Below are 22,332 nucleotides of genomic sequence, written 5' to 3'. Positions count from 1 at the left end.
CTTAATAAACATACATATTATTACAACTTCCCCTATGATAAACCTCAGTCTCATGAACTGATCTATACTACGCATATCATCATCAACTGCAAGTGTTTTCTAGACCCAAACCTGCAATATCTCATTAATCAGCCATTTACTACTTCTCTCCCTTAAAATATTAAAAAAAAAAAAAAAAAAAATCAATAAATAACAAAGTTCCCCCCCCCCAAAAAAAAAGAAATCCACTCAAACAGAACAGGACACAAAAAAGTCAAATAAACTTACGGGAAATTTATTCCAACTCAGATTTATCTGCTACTGTGTGTATTATTCAGGAACTTATAAACTATATAGACAACTTTGCTACTGTTTTCAGAAATGTTTTAGTAGTGCTACATAAGTGAATAATGCACCAGTAAAGACTTTCACTGCAAAAGATTTGTACAAAAAAGAAAAGCCTTTGTAGAAAGGATAGTGGTTTTTATTGTAGTCATAGAAAATATTGAATTATGAAAGATACAAAATCAACTGTTGTAATTATCTGTTTATTTTACAATCTGTATGCCATCATACTCTTATGGCTTTCAGATAGTCTTGTCCAAAGTATTTTAAAACATGCTTTAACAAAGTATTTTACAGTTTCAAAATTGAGTATTTATTTACTGAAAAAAACACCCAAACTCCAAAACATTTACCTGAGAATTCTGTATCATAAAGTTGTCATTCATTCTTAACTTTTCCAAGTTGATGATATAGGCTATAGAAGTCAACATGCAACTTGTAGGTCTACTGTATTAAATAAGTATTTTAAAAATTATTTAGATGCAGCTGGTTAGGCAAAAGCCTACCCTCAGACTTCATCAAGTTCATCATAGGTTTAAAAACACAACATGAATTTTACCATATGTCAATGACAGCAATGATTTCTGCACTGTTTGCTGCACTGTTTGCTGGGTGGAATTCAGACCCTGGCTGATCACCAGACTGCAGCAGTGGAGCACAACTCTTTGGTGGATATTCCGGCCTCTCAACTTGGTTATCACTGAATTTGTTTTCCAACATCCATAGACATGTGTCAGGGGTTTGGGCCACTGGATATGTTTAAGTTCCCAGCCAGTCATTCTCTACATATATGCTCCATCCCTTTATAACATTTAACCCAAGGAACTCCATTTCAGAGTATGTGTACTATTAGGACAATGTTTTAACATCACCATCCACGTCATTTCAGAATATCACCAGCTTTAAAAATTATATTATGCATGGACAGTAGAGAGGTTTGGCGCTTTCTGGTTGTTTTTTTTTTTTTTTTTTTTTTTATACTTTCTTGTTGGTTTGCTTTTTAAATAAAATGGAGACTTAGGAGCAAAACACTGCTCAGGGTAGCAGTGTGGGAGGGAGGGTGGATTAAATTAACCAGGCATATACAGATGCTGGAATAAAAACCCAGAGAGCTTCATGAGTAATACATATACAGGACCAACATATATAAATGATAGTCATTTTAAAGGATTTCAATTCAATTATCTGAAAATATATCCAAAGCAGTAGAACTTTCATGATGTCTGCCATATAGTATTTATTTCTGAATTTCAATTACTGCAAGCACTGTAATTTATACAAGCTATGCTCCATTATAATATTTTCCCCTTAAAAAAGTAATGATATATGATGAAAATCCAAGGATATCACGAGAGATTTAAATCCACTTTCAATCCCATAGGTGAGGTAGTGTAGTCACTTGTATTACGTGCTGGTTATGAGAAGTACGTTGAAATCTGTCCAATTTTTAATTTTTCTTTTAAATAAGTGGCTTAATAGTCAATATATTTATTAATGCTATGTTATCTATAAAGGGGAAGAAGGAAAAAAAAACAGCCTTGCCAAGAACAAGTTTTGTCTCACTGCGAGATAAAACTGCAAAGCAGTATTTACAACAGTCCTTTGCTTAGTTGCTGCCTACTGTACATGCACACAAAAGACACAAAAAGCTAATATACATTCTGAGGTAGGAAATGAAGAATTCCACTGGCTTGTACAAGATTCTTCATGTTCTGTAAACCAGCAAAATCAAAGTTTTCTGTGGTGAGGTTCAATACTTAGTTCTGGTGTGAAAATAACATCTAAATAACAAAGCATCATTGGTATACAGTATGTATCTACTGCCATGTAAAAATCTAAAAAAACTGGGATTATTTTTAGTGGCTGAATTTCTCCTTCACGCAGCAAGTAAAGTAAATCCCTCCAGCTCGTTTCCTTATTATACTTTCTATATGTTCATACTTATAGCAGAAGCTATTGAAAATGTACTATAAGTTTAGCCATGAAAGTATCCTGAGGAGCACAATTCTGAAATAGATCTTTACTGGTCCCAGTGATCAACACATTGGATCACAAATACATTTGTAGATGACTTTAGGCAATTAGGCACTGAAGTCGAAGAACTTGGTGCCTGAATACCTTAAAAAAAATAAATGTCCTTAACTTTCACAACACTTTGATTCCAACTTATCACAAACAGCAGCGAGCTTGAAGGTGCTAGGACAGTAAGTCACAACACAGCAATGAATTTTAACAAGCATATGGGATTCAGATGCCAGAGGATCCAATGCACACTAATCAAGGAATCACATCCACTTCAAACTTCTGCCTTTCCCAGTATGTTGTTATTCCTCCCACAAAATTCAGAGAAGACAGCAGTATGCTGCAGCACCTCTGCTGTTCCAGTTGCCTTAACTATGTACTAGAGAGCTAAGACAAAAGCATATAGTCAATAAAAGCTGGCTCTGGTACTGAGATGGAAACAACAGGAAGCAGCGAGATGTTCCAGAGCACACTTGCCAGAATCTCCTCATACTGTCATTATTCTAACCCATCTACAAAATAAACATTTACAGACCTATACGCATTTCTCAAGGTTTGTCTACCAGGAAAAAATAAATCTTAAAGAGGTATGAATTCCAGGTATAGAAGTCATTGTGCATAAACACCTGTCAGGAGGCTTTTCTTGAGATGCAGAGTGGCATTAGATACTATGGCATAAATCAGAGTGAAGGCTGCTCTATACCTGAATGAAAGCTTCCTCACAAATAAACATCTGTGCACAGTTTATACTTTCCAAAAACTTTCTTGAACTCTCCTTGGCATCACCACACAGAAAAAGTTCCGAGGCTGACATATACAAATTACACTCTAAAACTACACAGAGCAAACCCAAAGTTTGCCAAGTAATATAACGACCATGTAATTGTCAATGTAGTTTCAAAAGATAGTTTCATCTTTTCTTTCACTTAGTAAGTTACTTTACAATAATGCTCAATCTTACTTTTAGTTGCAATGTTGAGAGGCTGGCAATAGGAATAGATTCACTCATCTGTAGTGCATTTGTCAGTCATTTGCTGACAGAAGTCTGTGATACCACCGCTCTGTCCACACTGTTCCACAAGAGAAGTTTTCTCTAATGTTCTTACAGAAACTGGATGCAGTTCTTGTACTTGATCATATGTTGCATCACACACACTTTTCACACACTGATAACAAGAACTCTGCTCATTTGTAGATGTAACACCTGAAAGACCATCTGCTAAATCTATACACGCTGGTATCGCAAGCTCACTATCAGATGGAGCTGTTCGTTCTCTCTCTGGGAATAAAAATGAGAGCGGACAATCTGAGGAAGAATATTTTGCAAGTATTTGTATTTGCTCATGACTCAAGGCTGCTTCCTTACACACCTGCTGGCAAAGTCCAGTCAGATTCTGCTTTGTCTCACCCAGAGTTGACAAAATGTGGCTTCTTTCCTTCAGCAAGTTCTCCTTCTCATTTTGCTGCAAGAAGAAAAATAGCCTTTTAGTCTGCATTTTAACACAAAACCTATAGTTTACGTTCTTAACAAAGCTAGAACAAGACTGTAAATAATCTGATCTGCTGAAAGAGAAGTACTTTGGCAATAAGAAGGTAAACATTGACACAATAAAATGCCTATCAAAAGGACAATCCCAACCTCTCTTGAAGTGTCATGAACTTGGTTATTTGAAGCTGTTTTTCAGACACACAAGTTTTCCAAAACTCATGCTGGCAGCCAAAACAGTAATTTGTAGTTATTTAATAAATGAAACTTAGTTTCACTTGCTATAAACATTCCTGAAACACTAATTCTACAGGGTAACATTTAAACCATTACCACTGGGTCAATAAAACATGAAGCAAAGCAGTCTTCAGAGATTTGTATTTTAGAAGTTAAACGCTGAAAAACAGACATCACATTTTCACTATTAATACTACTCTGCTAGATGAATATAAATTCAATTCTGAAATGCCAAGTGCACTGTAGAACAAAACAATGGAGTTAAGAAGAGTTTCTAAAGTAAATAAAAAAATAGGAAAATTAAAGAAATAAAACATGCTAAAATTGTAAACAAAATATTTTATCTGGAAATGCAGCACTCCAGTTTGTTTCAAGGCACCAACTAGAACACTGGAAGTTAAAGAATTTAAAGCAGAGTGACAGATTAGTGAATTGAAGAAACAAGAACAGAGCTGCCTACTACTGGAAGAGAGGAATACCAGCTGAATGCTTGAGTTTCATTTACACAGCAAACATGCTTAACAGTGGCAGATACCACTCAGACATGAAATAAAACTGTCCTTGATCTGAAGAGCTTACAATCTAGCTGCATAATGCAAAAGAATTTTCCAAACACAAGGCAGCAAAAAGGATGGCAATTCACTAATGAATATCAAATAGAAGAAAGTGCCATTCATGAAAAATTAGCTTGCTCCTTCATTTGTTTTTTTGTTTTACTTCAACGTCATGAGTTTTTGTGAGACTTCTGATACAACTGGCTGAAGATAAAAGGACATGGGTAACTGAGGGGATGGTCTAATGATGGAAACAAGCAACATCCTGAAAAAAGAAAAATGAGGAAATGGCAAAGGACAGGAAACAAGCAAGACCATAATGAAGCAGTTGAAAAAAAGGAAAGAGACCTAAAACCCAAACATTTTGAGCTCTAAAAGGCAGACTTCTGAAGACATAGAAAGCTTTAAATAGTTTTTAAGAAATATTTTTTTAGTCATAGAGACTGTGTGTTATCACTACTGCTACACCAATTCACTCCTATGAAGTTTAATTATTTTCAGTCCTTCTCACATTCCTTTTTGCAGTAGAAACTCATACTGCAACCTCTACAACTTCTTTTTGAAAGAACTTTGTCGTGTTTTGCGAGAGAAGCAGTTGTTACCAGTCCTTTTTGCCTGAAATTATTAGAAAGAGTGCTTTGTTAATAAACTTCTACCTGTCAGCATATTGGGAGTAGCCATTGCCAGATCTCCTAATCTGAAACCACTTTATGTACATTTTGGGTAGAGGCACTCAGCCATGTATTATGGACTGATGAAATTATCTGGACTGCTGTTTAACACAGACATCAACATTCAGAAATACCCATTCCAGTTTAAGTTCCCTGCCCTTATCTGAAGTTGTTGACAGATTGATACATTTAAGTAATATTGTTTTATTTTAGCAGCATTATACTAATACTGCAAAGTAATGCCAGTTAGTTTTGAGGTCATAATAATCATCAAATTGAGAGCTCTTAATTCTTCTGGTGAAGAATCTATTTAGTCCATCCACCTCCTCTCCTGCTATCGTATATATAACAAGATCTCAATTACATTTCTCGGATCAGTTTACAGTCTGTCATTCACTGACACATCCTTCTCCTGAGCTACAGAATCTTCAGGGAAGTAGTGACTCCTCAGGCCAGTTGTCCTTTACCCTGCTTCCCCTCACCAGTGGCCTCATTTTAAAGCTTTGAACTGAGAAAGTACAAGGAATGTCAATATACACAGGTGCTCTGAAAAAGCTGTTTCTAACAAGCCAACATCTCCTTGAGTGGCCCACATGCATTCTCAAATATGGAACATTAGTGAACAAGACCACCAGAGGTTAACCTGAAGGATCAATAAGCAAAGACTATATGGGGGTCAAAAATTACATTATCAGTACAGAAGATCAAGAAAAATGCCTAAACTTAATTCTCCCAAATAACAATTAGATTTCAGTACTGAAGAACATTTTTCTTCAATACAAGTAGAGCTTAATATAAGACTTTCAATTTTACAGAATCAGTTGGGTGGAAATGTACCTCAGAAGGTCTGTAGTCCAACCTCCTGCTTGAAATAAAGTCAGCTCTGGGTAAGATCAGGCTGCTCAGGTCTTTGCTCAGTCATGTCATGAAAACTTTCAAGGATCGATGTACAATCTCTCTGGGTAACCTGGTCCATTGCCTGCCTGTCCCCACTGGAAAAAAGTTTTCCTTATATCCCATTGAAACCTCCCATTTTAATTTATGACAATGTCTTTTGTCATCTGCTGTGAAATACTATTCCCTGGGAAGCCAAAGATCTTCCACTCCCAATGGCTACATGATCTTGAGGACTTCCCCACAGATATGGGAAGGTTAGGCCTCTCCACAACCATCTCTTCTCCAAGCAGAAGCCCTGTTTCATCTGCCTCTCACCATAGAGGTACTCCAGGTCTGACCATCCTGGTGGCTGCTTCTAACCTTGATCCGTTTTGTCAATGTACTTCCGGCACTGGGAAGGGTCAAAACTGGGCAAAAGATTCAGTCTTACATGTGCTAAATACAGGATTACAATCACTGTCCTTGAACCACCATCTGTGCTCCTGTTAATACAGCCCAGGACACTGATAGCCATTTTTCAGCCTCAACACACTGCTGATCCACACTCAGCTTGCTGTCTGCCCAGAGCTCCAAGTTCCTTTACAGCAAAGCTACTCTCCAGCCAGTCAGTCTCCAGCGTCTACTCATACAGGGGGTTAGTCTGTTCCAGATACAGGACTTTCCCAAGAAACACACCACAAATACTATCTTTCAATCTGAGAGAACAAAAAACCTGATAAGCAACAACTAACAGAAATTAATATAAGACAACATACTGCACATACTGAAAGCCAGAATGAGGAATTTAACCAAATAATATTTCCTAACAGGCTATAGTATGGGGTATTATCTACTTGTCAAGAGTTTTCAAACTATAGCTAGACAATAAATATCCTCTCTCAAAGCCACATTACAAAGGATACCATGAGAAGATCAAATACTAACAGGTCAGAGACACATGACTGACCCAGAGAAGCAGGAACGAGGCAGGAGTCCTCATGCATGAAGCAACCTGGATATACCATACAACACCTTTCACAGATGTCTCTCTTCTTCTACCCACCTGAAAATTATGCCTAAACAGATCTTAAAAGTTTCTGTATTTGTGCACAACTTATACAAGTTTCATGGTGCATAACATCAGTTATGTTATGCTCAACAGCTCCAAACAAGGTCTTTTCAGGAAGTTCTGAAGAAACTTAGCTGTGCAGTTGGAAAAAAATAAGCGATTGGAACATGTTTGTGCCTAGAGCGTGATTCATAACTCATACCTCACCTCGCAATTCTCAACAGTCATTGTCCATACCTTGCACAGTGATATCTGTCAAATTGCAGACATTCAGTCTGTTCTAGCACAGGTCCACAGAAGAAAGGATATTACACTATGATTATCAGTCACTTAATCAACTACAGGTCTGATCTTGCAGATGAATCTAATTTCCCCCCCTCCCCAAGTGTTGCACAATATTGACAAAGTTACATAACAAACAGAAATGACAATATGACAACAAAAACAGGCAGGAAGTTCTGAACTGTCAGAAATGCAACTTCTCTCCTTAGTCAGAATAATATAACTGTTATTAACATGATCACCTGATTTCCCTCCCTCCCAGAGCATCTTCTTCATTCAGCACACTGAATGACTTGCTCTGTCAACTCATCAGGACTGTATGGCACTGCAGGCTTTCCTTCAAAGTATCTCCTCTGCTGCAGAATTGGAAGCACACGTAGTGAAAGATGATGGATCACTTCAGGAAAACAAGTTTCTAGCCCATGGCACTTTGCTCTAATTTTATTTTCCTTTTCACTCTGAAGTCATAAGGAGAAAGGTGCAACATGACTGTGTATGTTCCTAGCTGATGCAGATACCAGATTCATGTACATGAACATAAAGTCTAAAATGCATCATAAACAAGAATTAAAAGTACAGTAACCCTAAACAACTGAACTATGTAGTGCACATGGTATGATCAGAAACAAAGACCAGAAAAAAACCACTCACAATTATTTTCTTGCCAGGAGAACTTCAGATTATCCACATTTCTCTTAAGTATTTATCTTTTTATTTCCTTTTAAGAAGGAGAAATTATATTAACAGGTGGTTGCAGAGAAATCTGGATGCATTAATTCCTCAGCTACAGTCCTGATACAACTGCTAAAAAAGCAAGCAGCTTCCTGAATTCTGCTGTATCTTCTGCCTTTCTGCAAGGGTCTCATTTTTAAGATTCAAGACTCAGGAAACAGTTCACCAGCCCATGTTGGTATGTTACAAGACCAACACTTACACAACTAACAATTGCACAACTGTAAGCTTGATCATGAGCAATACCACAAGCTGAAGAACAAAAGCACAAAGCAAGAAAGGGGAAAGAGATAGAAAACAAGGAGTGGGATGGCTGTTTAGGAATCATTCTGTACAGTTAAACTCAATGCTGATGGGCTTCAGAAGCACCAAAAATTACGCTATGATGCGCTTCTACTTGAATGGAAAGAAGTCCGGGGGGCGCGGGGAACAAAACAAAACAAAAAAGAGTAAAGCACAGAAAATCTAGAACTGCTATCAAGAAGTCTAAGACTGATACAAGTTTTCTAAGCTTGAGTGGAAAAAAATAGTAAGCCACCTCACTGAAACTACAGCCAGATGTCCAGTCAAGATGTTTATAGACTCAAGTCAACAGTGATGATTTATTTATACATACCAGTTTTTCAATTTCAGATTCAAGATTTTGTATGCAGTCAAGCTTTCTCTTACGACATCGCTGTGCTGCAATTCTATTTTTACTTCGTCTTCGGATATCATGAATACAGTCCAATTGTTCAGGAGTTAATTTATGCATTTTCAGAAATGACTGGAAGTCATTTCTGGAAAGTGAGATAATCCTTTGTGCATTAAATGGCAGTTTTACCTAGAAGGTAAGATACAGTTGTAAATCAAAGGTGAAACTGATATACACAAACACCAACAGACAAATTCAAGTTTTCATTTTAAGCATTCTTTATCATACAACCCATCTTTCTTTCTAAACCTCAGAGACAAGAGCAAGCTAATGTAGCCATCAGGTGAGGAGGATAAAAACCAGGGGTTTCAACTAGAGTTCAAGCATGGGCAAAGTAGCTGAATACTTTGCACATTTACACTAGATCCTCAAAAGCATATTCAGAGTAGGATGAAATCTGTCCATGTGTGCAGCAAATAATCAGGTGATACACTCTAGGAAAATAAGTTATGGTTAGGTGGTGCACAAAACAGGTCAAGAATCACTATTCAGTCTAAAGTTTCCCCTAGGCTGCTATTAAGACTGCATCCTGCATACATTTTTGTACCTAGAGTTTTCTGCAAGAAAAGTTCATCTGAAACAGGCATTTACTTAAAATATAGAAGTTACAATATTTGTCTTTTAATTCTTAATGCTGGAGAAGAGAGAAAACCAGGCTCTTGCTACTGTCTGTACACCTGAGCTACAGAAGCAGGAGCTTCTGAAACATACATAGATCATGAAGTCCTGATTAATGCTGCAAAAGATCTTTACCTTTACAAAACAATTGACACATTTTATGAAGTATCCAACTAATTCTTACAGTTGAGTATATTAAGTAGCAGAATGTGTTACCCTGCTGTGGTGAAAGATCTGAATTTAGTTTAAAAAGCAGAGAAACCCTTTCTGTGTTTGTCTACCACTGGTGACAAAAAGCAAAAAAACTCAAGAGAGTATTGCCCTCAGCAATGATGGCATCTACTTCTTGGTAATGTAAAGATGAGAAACGTATTTAACCAATCCTGACTTTTTGTTTGGCCTGCCAACTTTCTATATTGATGGCAGCTTCTACTTATTTTAAGTCTCAGTAATGCTCTGCATCTTGTAAAGAAAAAAAACCTAGTGCTTTAACAACTGAATTTTCATGACATTAAATGATCCATCACACAGAGTCACACTACAATTCTACAATTCTAAGAACTGTGACAAAAATTATTCTTGGTATATAGTAAAACCTTTTAGGATTAGACTACTTATGTATGGCATCTGCCTAAAACACTGCCAAAGCAATGACATAAAGAAGTGCCACATAATTTCTGCAGTTGAAGGAACAAATACAACCTCAGTTTTAGAGAATGTGATATTATTAAAGCCATAATACACAGCTACTGAAGCCTGTTTGAAAACTTGATTTTCATTTCACAGTAAATCTGAAGTATCATTTTGCTCCCATCTTCTCCCCACAACTCAGAATAAAACCAAGAAAACTGTTAAGTTTCTATAAAACAAAGGTTCCAAGAAGTTTAGAGTTTTCTTAAGGTTAACTGAAGTAGAAAAAAAAAATATTCTATGCCTTGGTTTAAGACTCACAACCTTTTCTGTTAAAGTTGTTGCAGAAAAATATCTGAAAAGATCTAATACTTAGGCATCTACCACTTCAATATCCTACCAAAAAATACTTTGTAAGTCTCCCTGAATTAAGTGATCTTCCACATAAACTTTTGAACAGTTATTTAAAGTTTAATTTCCCAGATTTTTAAAACAAGCAGCCACAAAAAAAAAAAGAAACCCCAAGAGACTCAGAATTAGGATTTTGAATAGGGCCTGAGGAGACAGGGAAGCAAAAGATACAGCAGGATGTTCTTACCTCACATTCTTGCTCTCTTGCTGAACAGGATTCACTGTCTCCCTCAGTGTCAGTTTCTGAATCCTCTCCCAAACTTATCACATAATTATAGGGACACTGTTCTTGTTGTTGTACCTGAACATAATCTCCACTGCTTATTTCGGAGCTGTTGGAGCATCCTTCAGTACTAAGGTTGCTTATAAAGGGGCAGTTGACAGAATTCAATGTTGTAAAAGTTCGTTGAGAGCAAGGTTCAGGGCTTTCACTGATCCTGATACCCAGCCACGGACACTCTGATTTCTTCCCTGAATATACTGGCTCCAAGCTCTCTTTTGGAACTGCAGGTGGTAAGTGTATTTGACAGGGTTCTGTGCTGTAAATATCACTCCAGAACCCTTTTGCAAGATGTTCTGCTACCTCTCTCTCCACACTGCTTCGATCACCAGCTGATGTAACGTTACTCGCTTCCCTAGTGCACAAATCAACCTTTGAAGGTGTGTCATCTAGACTTTCAATTTTGTCATTCCCAACTCCAGTACCCAATACAGTTTTTTCAGCCAAGACTGTGCTGTTTTGCATACTACTGAAATTCAAGTTACCATACTGCTCACAAGTCTGTAAAAAAGACACAGAATTGAGTCCATGAGGTGCAGCAGAGTTTTGGGGGAAAGCAGCAAGATCCATTTTCTCCACAGGACACGACACATTCTGAGTCACAGAATCTCTCTTTGATTCTTCCTTTTTCTCAATGCCTTCCTCTCCTTCTTCCATTTTTACCTGAGTCTCTTCACATTTTGAGACCAGCTGCATAGGTACACACTCCTGAGCTTTTTGTATGCCATCATTATCAGATATTTCCTTCTCAAGAAAAGTTGCAATTGGTGGCACCTGAACATCTTTAATACTGGAATTGGACTCTGAAGCATGAACTTTGTCATTTCCAAAAGCTTTCTGGAATTTCCTATACTTTGGGCATTGAGAAGATAAGCTAGAAACACTACCCTTTTCTAAATGTACAGGATCACATGTTTGATTGGCATTATCTTGGAGAGCAGGCAATGATTTAGCATTTTCTTCATCTTTACAGAGCTTTGTGTCAGGAGTTTGAATATATTCCTTTTCTAAAATTTCTTCTGCTTCATCATCTATTTCTAGGTCTCCATCATCCACATTGCCAATTTTAGGGTTTGTTTTCTGACAACGCTGTGTACAACACTTCTTCCTAGGACATTCCTGCTGATCCAATTTAAAGTCCAAAAATTTGAACTTGAGAAACTGAAAGCAAGACTCTTCAATGTTGTGTACACCCAAAAATTCAGCACATTTGCAAACTTCAGACACATTGTCTTTATTTAAAATAAGTTTAGCTGTGTATGCAAACTGAAGCAAAGGACTAAATCCTTTAAGTGTTACCTATTCAAAAAAAGAAGAAAAAATATTAGTATGGCAAATATGAATTTAAATAAAGAAACACACAGAACCCAAATATAGCAAACCATGCCAGCAGGACAGTACCAATCAAAAGCAGTACCTTTGTTCCACCTGGCCACACTCATTCTAAAACAAATCTTCTGATACAACTTTATCCTGTGTATTTTATGACAATTATCTTCTTCATTGTGATCAATCTCTTAATTAAATGTTCTGACAATACAGTATTAACAAATGAAAAATATTGCTGTAGACTGAAAACCAGTAACTGGATTCCAACTTTACAAAGATATCTTTTGAACCCAAGTTGTACATGAATTATTCTATAGAGTAAAATTAAAATGCTGCTGGTATTTAATAGTTCCTTTAAAGAGCAACTATTGTTATTTTCTCAGTATTATGCATCACTGATATAAAAAAAGTTTGAAAAATGGAATTTGACCACACATGATTATTTACTACTACAGCCACCTGTGCTTCTTTCGTCACACAGATGAAAAGAATTGTACCCAAAAAACTATACAGCAAAACCAATTATTCTCAGTTTAAAGCCTCTTTGGAGTAGGTAGTTTTAATTGAAAGTTTCCATCATTATCATCTCGGTTTTTACCGCAGAACAGTTGCCTAACAGGGAATCCAGAGATAAAAAACCCTGTATTGTTACAAACTGAACAAGTTTGACACAGCACTTAGGGATGTGGTGTAGTTGAGAATGGTCAGTGTTACGTTAATGGTTGGACTAGATGATCTTCAAGGTCTTTTCCAACCTAGATGATTCTATGAAGTTCAGCTTCTACGCATGAAAAAAATTACTAAGGAATTGGGCAGAAAGTTGGAAACAGATCACCAAATTAAAAATTACACAACACTCCCTTTAACCCTTCTGTGCAAGTGAAGAATAAAACAGTATGTCCATTATTACTACTTAAACTGAAGCCCACATTCTGCTCCTCTCCTTTATTGAAATGAACAGGATTTTATGCTGAATAAAGTGCTGTATTAATACGTTAACTATACTGAATTCTTCAGCCAGCAAGATAATTAACTATACATGCAATTTAGCCTTTGTTTGGTTTGTTTTTTTAGTGGTTGGTTGGCAGGTTTTTTAAAGAACACATACAACACATGAAAGGAAGTTGAAAAGATCTGCACAGAGATAGTTCAGCAGAACTGTCCATAAACTCTTACAACCTATCTAAAGAATTCTTAAAATAGCATTTGAAATATGCTCTGGAGAGAATACTGATTACACTACCACATTAATTCATCCTGAATCATGTGTGGAAGGGGAGTGTAAAAGACAGTTTATCCATAAGCTGGCAAGAAGACTTCAAAATTAGTATAGTAAATAAATCATTAAAGTGGGTTTACAAACAAGTGACATTTAAACATGAAACTGAACAAAACAAATACAATGGTATTTCAAAACTGTATGTTTTACATAAGGTAGAAACACTGCTAGAAACTGGAGGAATCAAGAAGGGAGAAAAGCACTCTGTACTCCTTTTGCTTTCTCTTACGCACTTCTAGCTGGCTAACCTCAAACAAGATAGAACACTAGAAAGACTTTTGGTCTGACTGACCTAGAAAAGCAGCTCTTGCAGTAGCCATTTATTTAATTTGTATTTGGGCTGAAAGTCTACCTCAGAGTGAAAACAACACAGAACTTACACCAAGATGTCAGTAGTTAGTCTTTATAATGTAACATATATTAAGTTCTTTAATTCCAAAAATATTTTTGAATCTCAGATGTTGGGCTGATGTCATTTTAAACTTCAAAGACTTCAGATTAATAAAAAGGTTAAAAAAAATTAAAAAAAAAATCACATGTCAAACCATGTGATCAGTGTTTGCCTCTCTCAAATATGCAGCTCCAAAAAATGACTCATTTCAAAATATTTAGCAGTTCCCAGAAGAAAAGCTCAAGTTGCTGAATCTTCAAATGCTTTTACCAAGTGATCAGATCAAATGATTAAAAGATGACATTCACTGTTAGTATTTTTGCTGGTTGTTTCAGTAGATTCAGTTCTTACATCAGTAATATTAAATTACATTAATAGTCCTCTTAAGTCTACACTGTAGTAAATACCATGATTATTATGGTCCTCCATTTTCTTTACAAACTCTGGTCCCTGCTAACTCAGGTTTATTTCACAGGTTCAGTAGAACACTGTTGTTTTGCATGAGAGATTATTTTTCCCCTCTCCAACTTTGATGTGTACTATTTATTCTTCCAGTATCTATTTTTTTCATCCCAAAGCAGAATTCTCTCTTCAACATCAGAAGTTTTACATGCCACTAATTTCCCTCTTTTACTCCAAATCATGGCTTTGTGTCCCCCAGTATCCTACTTCCCTTCCACATCAACTCCCATCATTACTTTTCTTTTAATCTGAGAGACATTCAGTCTATCAACATATTAAACCACTAGGAAAAAAAGCATAAGAAGAAATGAACACACAGACACCGCATGAAGGTTGAGTAAAAGTAGTGGTATTATGCTGCAGCGCAATTTTCTAACAAATTCATTGATCAGAGAATAGCAAAGACCACTGAAGCTCTAAAGAGACCACTTGATCCCATTTAGTTGTTTTCTATAAAATCAGGAAGATTCTGGTAACAGAGAATTCTTGTGCTTTTCTCAGTATGTGACAAAGCCAGTGAGGTAGCTATTTTGCTGAAGCACAGGCTTTCTGAATACATCATCTCTGTGCTGCCACTCAACTCAGTCTTGTACATAAACAAGCCTATAATGTAATTTCCAATGTCACTGTAAATATTCATTGAGGTGCACCTTTCCTCCAACTTTAATGATTCTAGTTGAGTTGCCAACAATTTGCATGTTATTTCTCACTCCCAAAACTAATTACCATAACTTAACTCCCAGAAAGCCGTTGATTATTTAACAACCAACTCTTCAGATTACTGCTACCATTGGGCACAATCAGAGCACTTGGAGGCTCTTCACTTTTCAGCTACAATCACAGCATTTCACAGAAAAATCCTGTCACTTGTTTGCCTCATGTCTCTTATAAAACTTAACTAAACACCAACTGGAATCTTTAAATGTCTTAGACACTCCGATTATGTAATAATAAATATTCTTTCCTATGGATGTCAGGTTCTGGCTTATTCCCACTGAATGCCTTTGAATTCAATCTGATTTAAGAACATGCATTTTAGGGGCAAAAAAAGGAAGTAATTGCAATACATTTTCTCAGTCTTAAAAGTAATAAAACACAGTAGTAAAAAAAGAAAATCAAGCTGCTAATGATCAGTGTGTAAAAAGAATGAAGAACTGAGCAGAAGAAAACTGTTATCAACAGTAAGCAACAAGCAAGGAATATATCAACATACAAAGCCAAATATTAATGATACAGATTTAAAGGTATTACCATTTTAAGCCTTACTTTGTTTATTATTCCAAAAGTATTCTCTTTTCATATAGGACAACTAGTTCTGCAATACCTCCTTACCATTTAAGGCCTGTTTTTTGACAAACTTACATGCTTTCAAGCAGGTACACAATTTTAAGTAATATATACTTAATTAAAAAGATCTCCCCTATACATTCCCCAAGACAGCATTCACTTATCTTCAGTTTGTGATATACACTCCTATCTGTCTAGCCTTTACCACAACCAATGGCAGCATTACAACTTCGAAATTCCTTCCCTTCAGTTCTTAAATCTCTTGCCTTAACTTCTCAATTAAGCACCAGCCTACTGGAAAAAAAGAAATTGAACAAAACAAATTAGAAGCACTGGCAGGTAAAATACAGAAGGGAGTGACACTCACCTCTTCCGGTAAAGTGATGATAAGATCAGCATCCACCTGGCCCACAATTCTTGAAAGGAAGTAACTGCTGCAAGCTGCAAGCACAGCTTTGTGAGCCCGAAATCGCTGATCTTCCACTAAAATAGTAACATCACAAAGAATATCTTGCTTTCTCTGATCATCAAGACTGAGAAGTACATTGGTACTGTGTACTGAAGATTCATATGCAAAAACCACACTATGCTTCTCACTTAGAGACATTCTGTATCATCAATGGTAGCATAAATCTCAGTGGAAAGCATGCTTCTGTTCTTCAAATCTGGGGGAAGAAAAAAAAGGTTGTACACATGATAGTCATATCCAGCAGGAACCTACTGATACTAAAACACAAGCAAACTAAAACATGCATCGTCTGTTCTAACTCTTTTTAAGACTAAGATCAGTATTAAATATTTCATACATGTTAATACATAAATACATGCTTATGAGCATTTAAAGTACACAAACTTTAAAACATTGCATTAGTAGTCTCATAGACCAAAAAAGGGAACAGTTATTCATGTGACTTCAGTGATAAAGAGCAGATTTTTCCTCAGGAAATGTTTAAGACTCATAAGTTTACCAGAACACATAAAAATTATTTAAGCTTTCATTTTTAGCTATCAGTATATACCGACTCCAACACTACCAAAATGTAGAGAGAAATAGAAAACATGCATTAAGCCAAGTCACCAAAATGGTATGTAAGCTACTTCTGTTTACCGATTCACCCAGTACAGACTAAAATATTTGTATTCTATCTTCTTTGAAAAGTAGTTTGCCTACTAAACCAATCAGGCATTGGTAAAATAGTCTCATTTTCTCTAGCAGGTTGGTATTTTGTTTTGTTTTCAAAGCAGATTAGTTCTCCTATTTTCCACCTGCCTTAATTCTCTAATGCAGCCTTTTTTTCCCCCCTCTCCTGCTCATCACTATTTGGTTTCTCATGCTTGAGAGAAGTTTGCTTTCCTAATGCATCACTATGAATCAGATCACCTGGCAATGGAATCCCTTTTGTGACAGACCAAAGTTCTGAAATAAAAGTATTTACTGGATAATAAATAACAGTAGAAGTTATATGACATTTAAAACCTTGAAATAAGCTCATATATAACTGTCCTGAAGCTATTCCTGAACTCCTAGTATTTGCAAAAAAAAAAAAAACAGAGCTAGGGAGAAATCAATCCTCCTAGAGAGTGCAAAGTTTACCAGCATTTCAAAGGGGAGAGAAAGAAGGGAGAGAAAGAAGGGAGAGAAAGAAGGGAGAGAAAGAAGGGAGAGAAAGAAGGGAGAGAAAGAAGGGAGAGAAAGAAGGGAGAGAAAGAAGGGAGAGAAAGAAGGGAGAGAAAGAAGGGAGAGAAAGAAGGGAGAGAAAGAAGGGAGAGAAAGAAGGGAGAGAAAGAAGGGAGAGAAAGAAGGGAGAGAAAGAAGGGAGAGAAAGAAGGGAGAGAAAGAAGGGAGAGAAAGAAGGGAGAGAAAGAAGGGAGAGAAAGAAGGGAGAGAAAGAAGGGAGAGAAAGAAGGGAGAGAAAGAAGGGAGAGAAAGAAGGGAGAGAAAGAAGGGAGAGAAAGAAGGGAGAGAAAGAAGGGAGAGAAAGAAGGGAGAGAAAGAAGGGAGAGAAAGAAGGGAGAGAAAGAAGGGAGAGAAAGAAGGGAGAGAAAGAAGGGAGAGAAAGAAGGGAGAGAAAGAAGGGAGAGAAAGAAGGGAGAGAAAGAAGGGAGAGAAAGAAGGGAGAGAAAGAAGGGAGAGAAAGAAGGGAGAGAAAGAAGGGAGAGAAAGAAGGGAGAGAAAGAAGGGAGAGAAAGAAGGGAGAGAAAGAAGGGAGAGAAAGAAGGGAGAGAAAGAAGGGAGAGAAAGAAGGGAGAGAAAGAAGGGAGAGAAAGAAGGGAGAGAAAGAAGGGAGAGAAAGAAGGGAGAGAAAGAAGGGAGAGAAAGAAGGGAGAGAAAGAAGGGAGAGAAAGAAGGGAGAGAAAGAAGGGAGAGAAAGAAGGGAGAGAAAGAAGGGAGAGAAAGAAGGGAGAGAAAGAAGGGAGAGAAAGAAGGGAGAGAAAGAAGGGAGAGAAAGAAGGGAGAGAAAGAAGGGAGAGAAAGAAGGGAGAGAAAGAAGGGAGAGAAAGAAGGGAGAGAAAGAAGGGAGAGAAAGAAGGGAGAGAAAGAAGGGAGAGAAAGAAGGGAGAGAAAGAAGGGAGAGAAAGAAGGGAGAGAAAGAAGGGAGAGAAAGAAGGGAGAGAAAGAAGGGAGAGAAAGAAGGGAGAGAAAGAAGGGAGAGAAAGAAGGGAGAGAAAGAAGGGAGAGAAAGAAGGGAGAGAAAGAAGGGAGAGAAAGAAGGGAGAGAAAGAAGGGAGAGAAAGAAGGGAGAGAAAGAAGGGAGAGAAAGAAGGGAGAGAAAGAAGGGAGAGAAAGAAGGGAGAGAAAGAAGGGAGAGAAAGAAGGGAGAGAAAGAAGGGAGAGAAAGAAGGGAAAGTTTGATCAGGAAAACCACATAATCAGATTTGGAGCTGCCCTGCAAGGAAAATATTACATTACTATGAAAAGCATTACCTTAACAAAGCAAACATTCAGATTACACTGGACTATTCTACCCAAGAGTTACTGTAACTGAACATAGTTGCTGAGACCCACTTCAGCTGACATAGAACTACCCAACCTAATCATTATATTGCTCAACAGAGGTTGTTATGATATGCCAGCTCCCAACAACAATAAAACTGTAGCCAATGTAAATCTTCAGTTTTCAAATATGGGAAACTTTCACAACACAGGAGGGAGGAGGGCATGGCCATTTTTATACACAGTGGGGAAATAACCAACCACCCTGCCAGCTGTACTCCTGGTTACTCACTACTGAAGTTATTTTCATGGCATACAGGCATTTTTAGTGGTCTTTTGAAGAGATAGAGAGAAGAAAAAGATCCCAATTTCCAGGGGCAGTAGTAGCCCTGTACCAGTCTGGACTCCAGTGAACTGCAGAGCATCAGCACTATCTGCCCTTCCCACTCTGTCATGGAACACTGTATGCTCAACTTCACAGTCAACTTTACCAACAAAATGTACAGCTCATAACTTGGCAAAGACAAAGAAACGAAGTCTGTGTTGGGATATATACTTAAACACACAAGATTTTGTTTTGGGAAAATAGAAGTCCTGGGGAAAAAAGAAAGTTACACAAATCAGAGTTTTCCCCACTAAACAATACCTATACCATGCACAACAGTTAACCCTAAAGGGCTTATTTTTGAAAGCAAAAAAACCCCCAAACTAGTTTAAACATTTTTATATACCCAATGACAAGACTACAGAGATTTGTTTACTTAGGAAATATTTAATTTCCAATCAGTTTAAATAGGAATTCTTTCATAATTCCCTGTGAAACAGTTATTCACTAAATTATATTCTTATAATAGTTTATAAGAAGCATTGCAATATAAATCATGTATTCCTAATTTGTTTGTTCTATATCCTTAGCTTATCATATTCCTCATATTACAGTACATGCAGTTTAACAAAGTACAACCGTATTTGTTACCACAAGGTTTAAGAAAAAAAAAACACAAAACCAAACCAAACATCAAAAAGGAATGGAGAACAAAATGGAAGATTAAATCTAGGGTGGTGGGGAGCACAAGGAAGTATTAAAGATAAGGACATATTTTGGGGTGAACACCTAGGCAAAACTCATGACTGAAACTATAGTTAATTAGACTGGCCTTTAAAGGTTCTTTTTCCTTTCTTCTTTTGAAGCCCCAAGTTCTCCCAACCCTCAGATAGACAACCCATGTATCATATATGCTGCTCTTTGGTTTTCCCTTATAAAATAATCAGTTCCAATATCCAATTGAGCTCATTACACTTTCATAGGATAGAAGGCTAAAACGAACAGTAGTTTGTTTACATAGACATGCAGAAGACAGTCAATCGTCCTTTTTACTTGATCCCCACAAGGCACACATGCTTCCAAAACAGTGTGCAGCCTACTTGAAGCACTGATAGTGAGCTTCCAATGTTGTTGCTGCCAAAAAAAAATTATGTTCCAACACTGAAACACTACCTTCTGTTTCTTGAGAAGTGAAAATATTTAAGCATAACTCAATTTAACACTTTACTCTGACAGAATGTTGAGCTTCCTAATTTGAAGATTTCATCAGCCAAGTTACATACCCACTATTTTTAAACAGGATGCAAGTTTCTGAGGTATCCAAAAATATAAAATGCAGCATTTTCATTAAGCATTTCAAAATTTAGAAGAACCTTTAAAAAAAACCCAAACAAAAAACCACCATACACACCACAGTCAAATACTAAATTTTTCTCAGTCTTCTTTGTAAAAGCTAATTACTGTCATAGCTGACAAAGAGAGAAATCAAAAGGAAAAGATCCAGAAGATTGAAAATGCTGGTGAAAGTAAAAAGCATCAAACAGGAAAGGGAAAGTGTAACCACTGTAAAAATCTGTAACACTTTAGAAAAGTAGTAACAGAGGTCAAACTCGTGAACATTTTCATTCTGTCTTCCACTTGTGTAATAAAGGCATGGTACCACATTTATGATAGTATTTGTCATGAGAGCCAACCAGGTTTTCCACAGCGGTGTATGATACATTTGTTCACAAGTAGATTTGTTATATACATATCCATAACAAGACTTACTGTTTTACCAAAAAGTACACCTCTTCTGTAAACTGTTTAATTTTTCCTCTCTAACTGTTCTCCTGAAGTACTCAAAAATTCTTAATACTAATTTCATTTATGGATGGACAAAGAAGAGAAAAGGTGTGGCGTACAGAAAACAATTCAATGGCGTTTTTTAAAGAAGTTTTATAACTTATAAGGTCATGCTGCAACTGTCCTATGAGGACAGGCTCCTCTAGGCTTTCTTCCGCTCAGTGCAGGTACCCATTTTATACAATTTAATTTTCTACAAGTATTATCTATCAGATTTCCCCCCCCCCCCCAGACAATTCAAATGAAAGCAGCAACAAGTTACTAAAAAAAAAGAAGGAAAACGGACACTACAAACAATGATAACACAAATTATTTCCTTGGAAACCAGACCAAAACTCCTACTCTAGCATCCTATTTTTACTTTAAAAATAACACTTAAGTAAGGAAAACTAAAAGCAAGTACAGATAACTCGTAAATGTATTCTAAAAGTCAGCAGATGACTGTATATTTAAATCACTGCTCACTAAGACAGGTCAACCAACCATGTGACTGAATGCAAAAGATACTAAGAAACAAAAGCATGCAATATTCTTTAAGATATTTGATACAGCAGTTACCATCTAAAATAAGGAGAGTCCAAAAACATCTTCCAAAACTTAAAATAATCCTTACAGTGCAAGTTGAAAGGATTAAAGAAGAAACAACATGAAAGCTCACTAACTGCAAATCCGCAGTTAGCAGAAGAAAACTATTACTGTCAGTACAAGAGCATTCCTCAAATTCCTCTCACCTGAAATTCTGCACACCTAATAACCTCACAGTCTCAAGAGGAAAAAAGAAAGGAGACAATGTATATAAACACACATGCTAGTATAAAAACTATATAAAGGAACACCTGCAGCTGAATGAATCAAGTTCTGTTTTAAAAACATAACCAAGCATGCTCCTATGAAGTTTCCATTATTCATAGGACAGTGATTTTGAGATAAAAAATATTTTGCCTAGGGGCAAAAATATTTTCTCTTAAATATTGGGTATAAAAATTTACTCTGCTTTATCAAAGTGAAGTAACTCCATTTTTTTTTCTCCCTACTAGCATACAATTCAGTAAGAAAACCATGCCTAACAGTTACCTGTAAAATTACCATATCTTCAGTAAATTTAGAGATCTCTAGTTTTATTTGACTAGGTATATACATATTTATTTTCAAAGAACATTTAAAATACTTATTATGTTAATGAAAATTAGCACTGGAACAACATTTTAAAAAGGAATATACATTTGTTTAAGTATACAGTCTAGAGATCAGAGCAAGATGCCTATCAAGACTCATTGGCAAATACAGATGTCATTCAACACTCATTTTTCTCATGCATTTGAAGTTATTCATTAGTTTATATTATTAACACAGAGGTAGCTGAAGTATGGCAAGTGTAAGGTACTTCAAAATTAGACTGCAGGTTTGCTCATCTGATTGCTTACAATTGGTAGCAATTACTGCTCTAACTCCTAGTTGACTGCAGAATAAAAGTTAAAGGATTCTCTACTTCCTTCCCCCACAGACTCTGCTTTAAAGAGTCACTTGGTGCAGATCTTTAGGCAAACCATCAAGTTTCCTCATTTGATACTTAAAAAAAAAGTATATATTCCA

At 36.6% G+C, this 22,332-nt stretch overlaps 1 protein-coding gene across 4 annotated transcripts in view; it reads right to left on the bottom strand.

The window, feature by feature from the left end:
* Positions 1–253: 253 nt before the first annotated feature.
* Positions 254–22,332, bottom strand: part of BACH1 (BTB domain and CNC homolog 1) — a 30,192-nt gene continuing 8,113 nt past the window's right edge. The window contains exons 2-6 of one of the 4 annotated variants that reach the window (XM_074858152.1): positions 16,002–16,299; positions 10,794–12,185; positions 8,870–9,076; positions 7,764–7,979; positions 3,664–3,809 (exon numbers count right to left, since the gene is read on the bottom strand). In XM_074858152.1, coding sequence (XP_074714253.1) covers positions 7,794–7,979; positions 8,870–9,076; positions 10,794–12,185; positions 16,002–16,241 — 2,025 coding nt within the window. In that variant the 5' untranslated portion in view covers positions 16,242–16,299 and the 3' untranslated portion in view covers positions 3,664–3,809; positions 7,764–7,793. Of the gene's footprint in view, positions 3,810–7,763; positions 7,980–8,006; positions 8,240–8,869; positions 9,077–10,793; positions 12,186–16,001; positions 16,300–22,332 lie in introns of those variants that run through there. The other 3 variants (XM_074858153.1, XM_074858151.1, XM_074858155.1) reach the window with 3 other exon arrangements.

The sequence above is a fragment of the Strix uralensis genome, chromosome 2, assembly GCF_047716275.1.
Source record: "Strix uralensis isolate ZFMK-TIS-50842 chromosome 2, bStrUra1, whole genome shotgun sequence".
In the NCBI taxonomy this organism is placed as follows: Eukaryota; Metazoa; Chordata; class Aves; order Strigiformes; family Strigidae; genus Strix; species Strix uralensis.
This window is presented reverse-complemented; position numbering and strand designations above follow the sequence as displayed.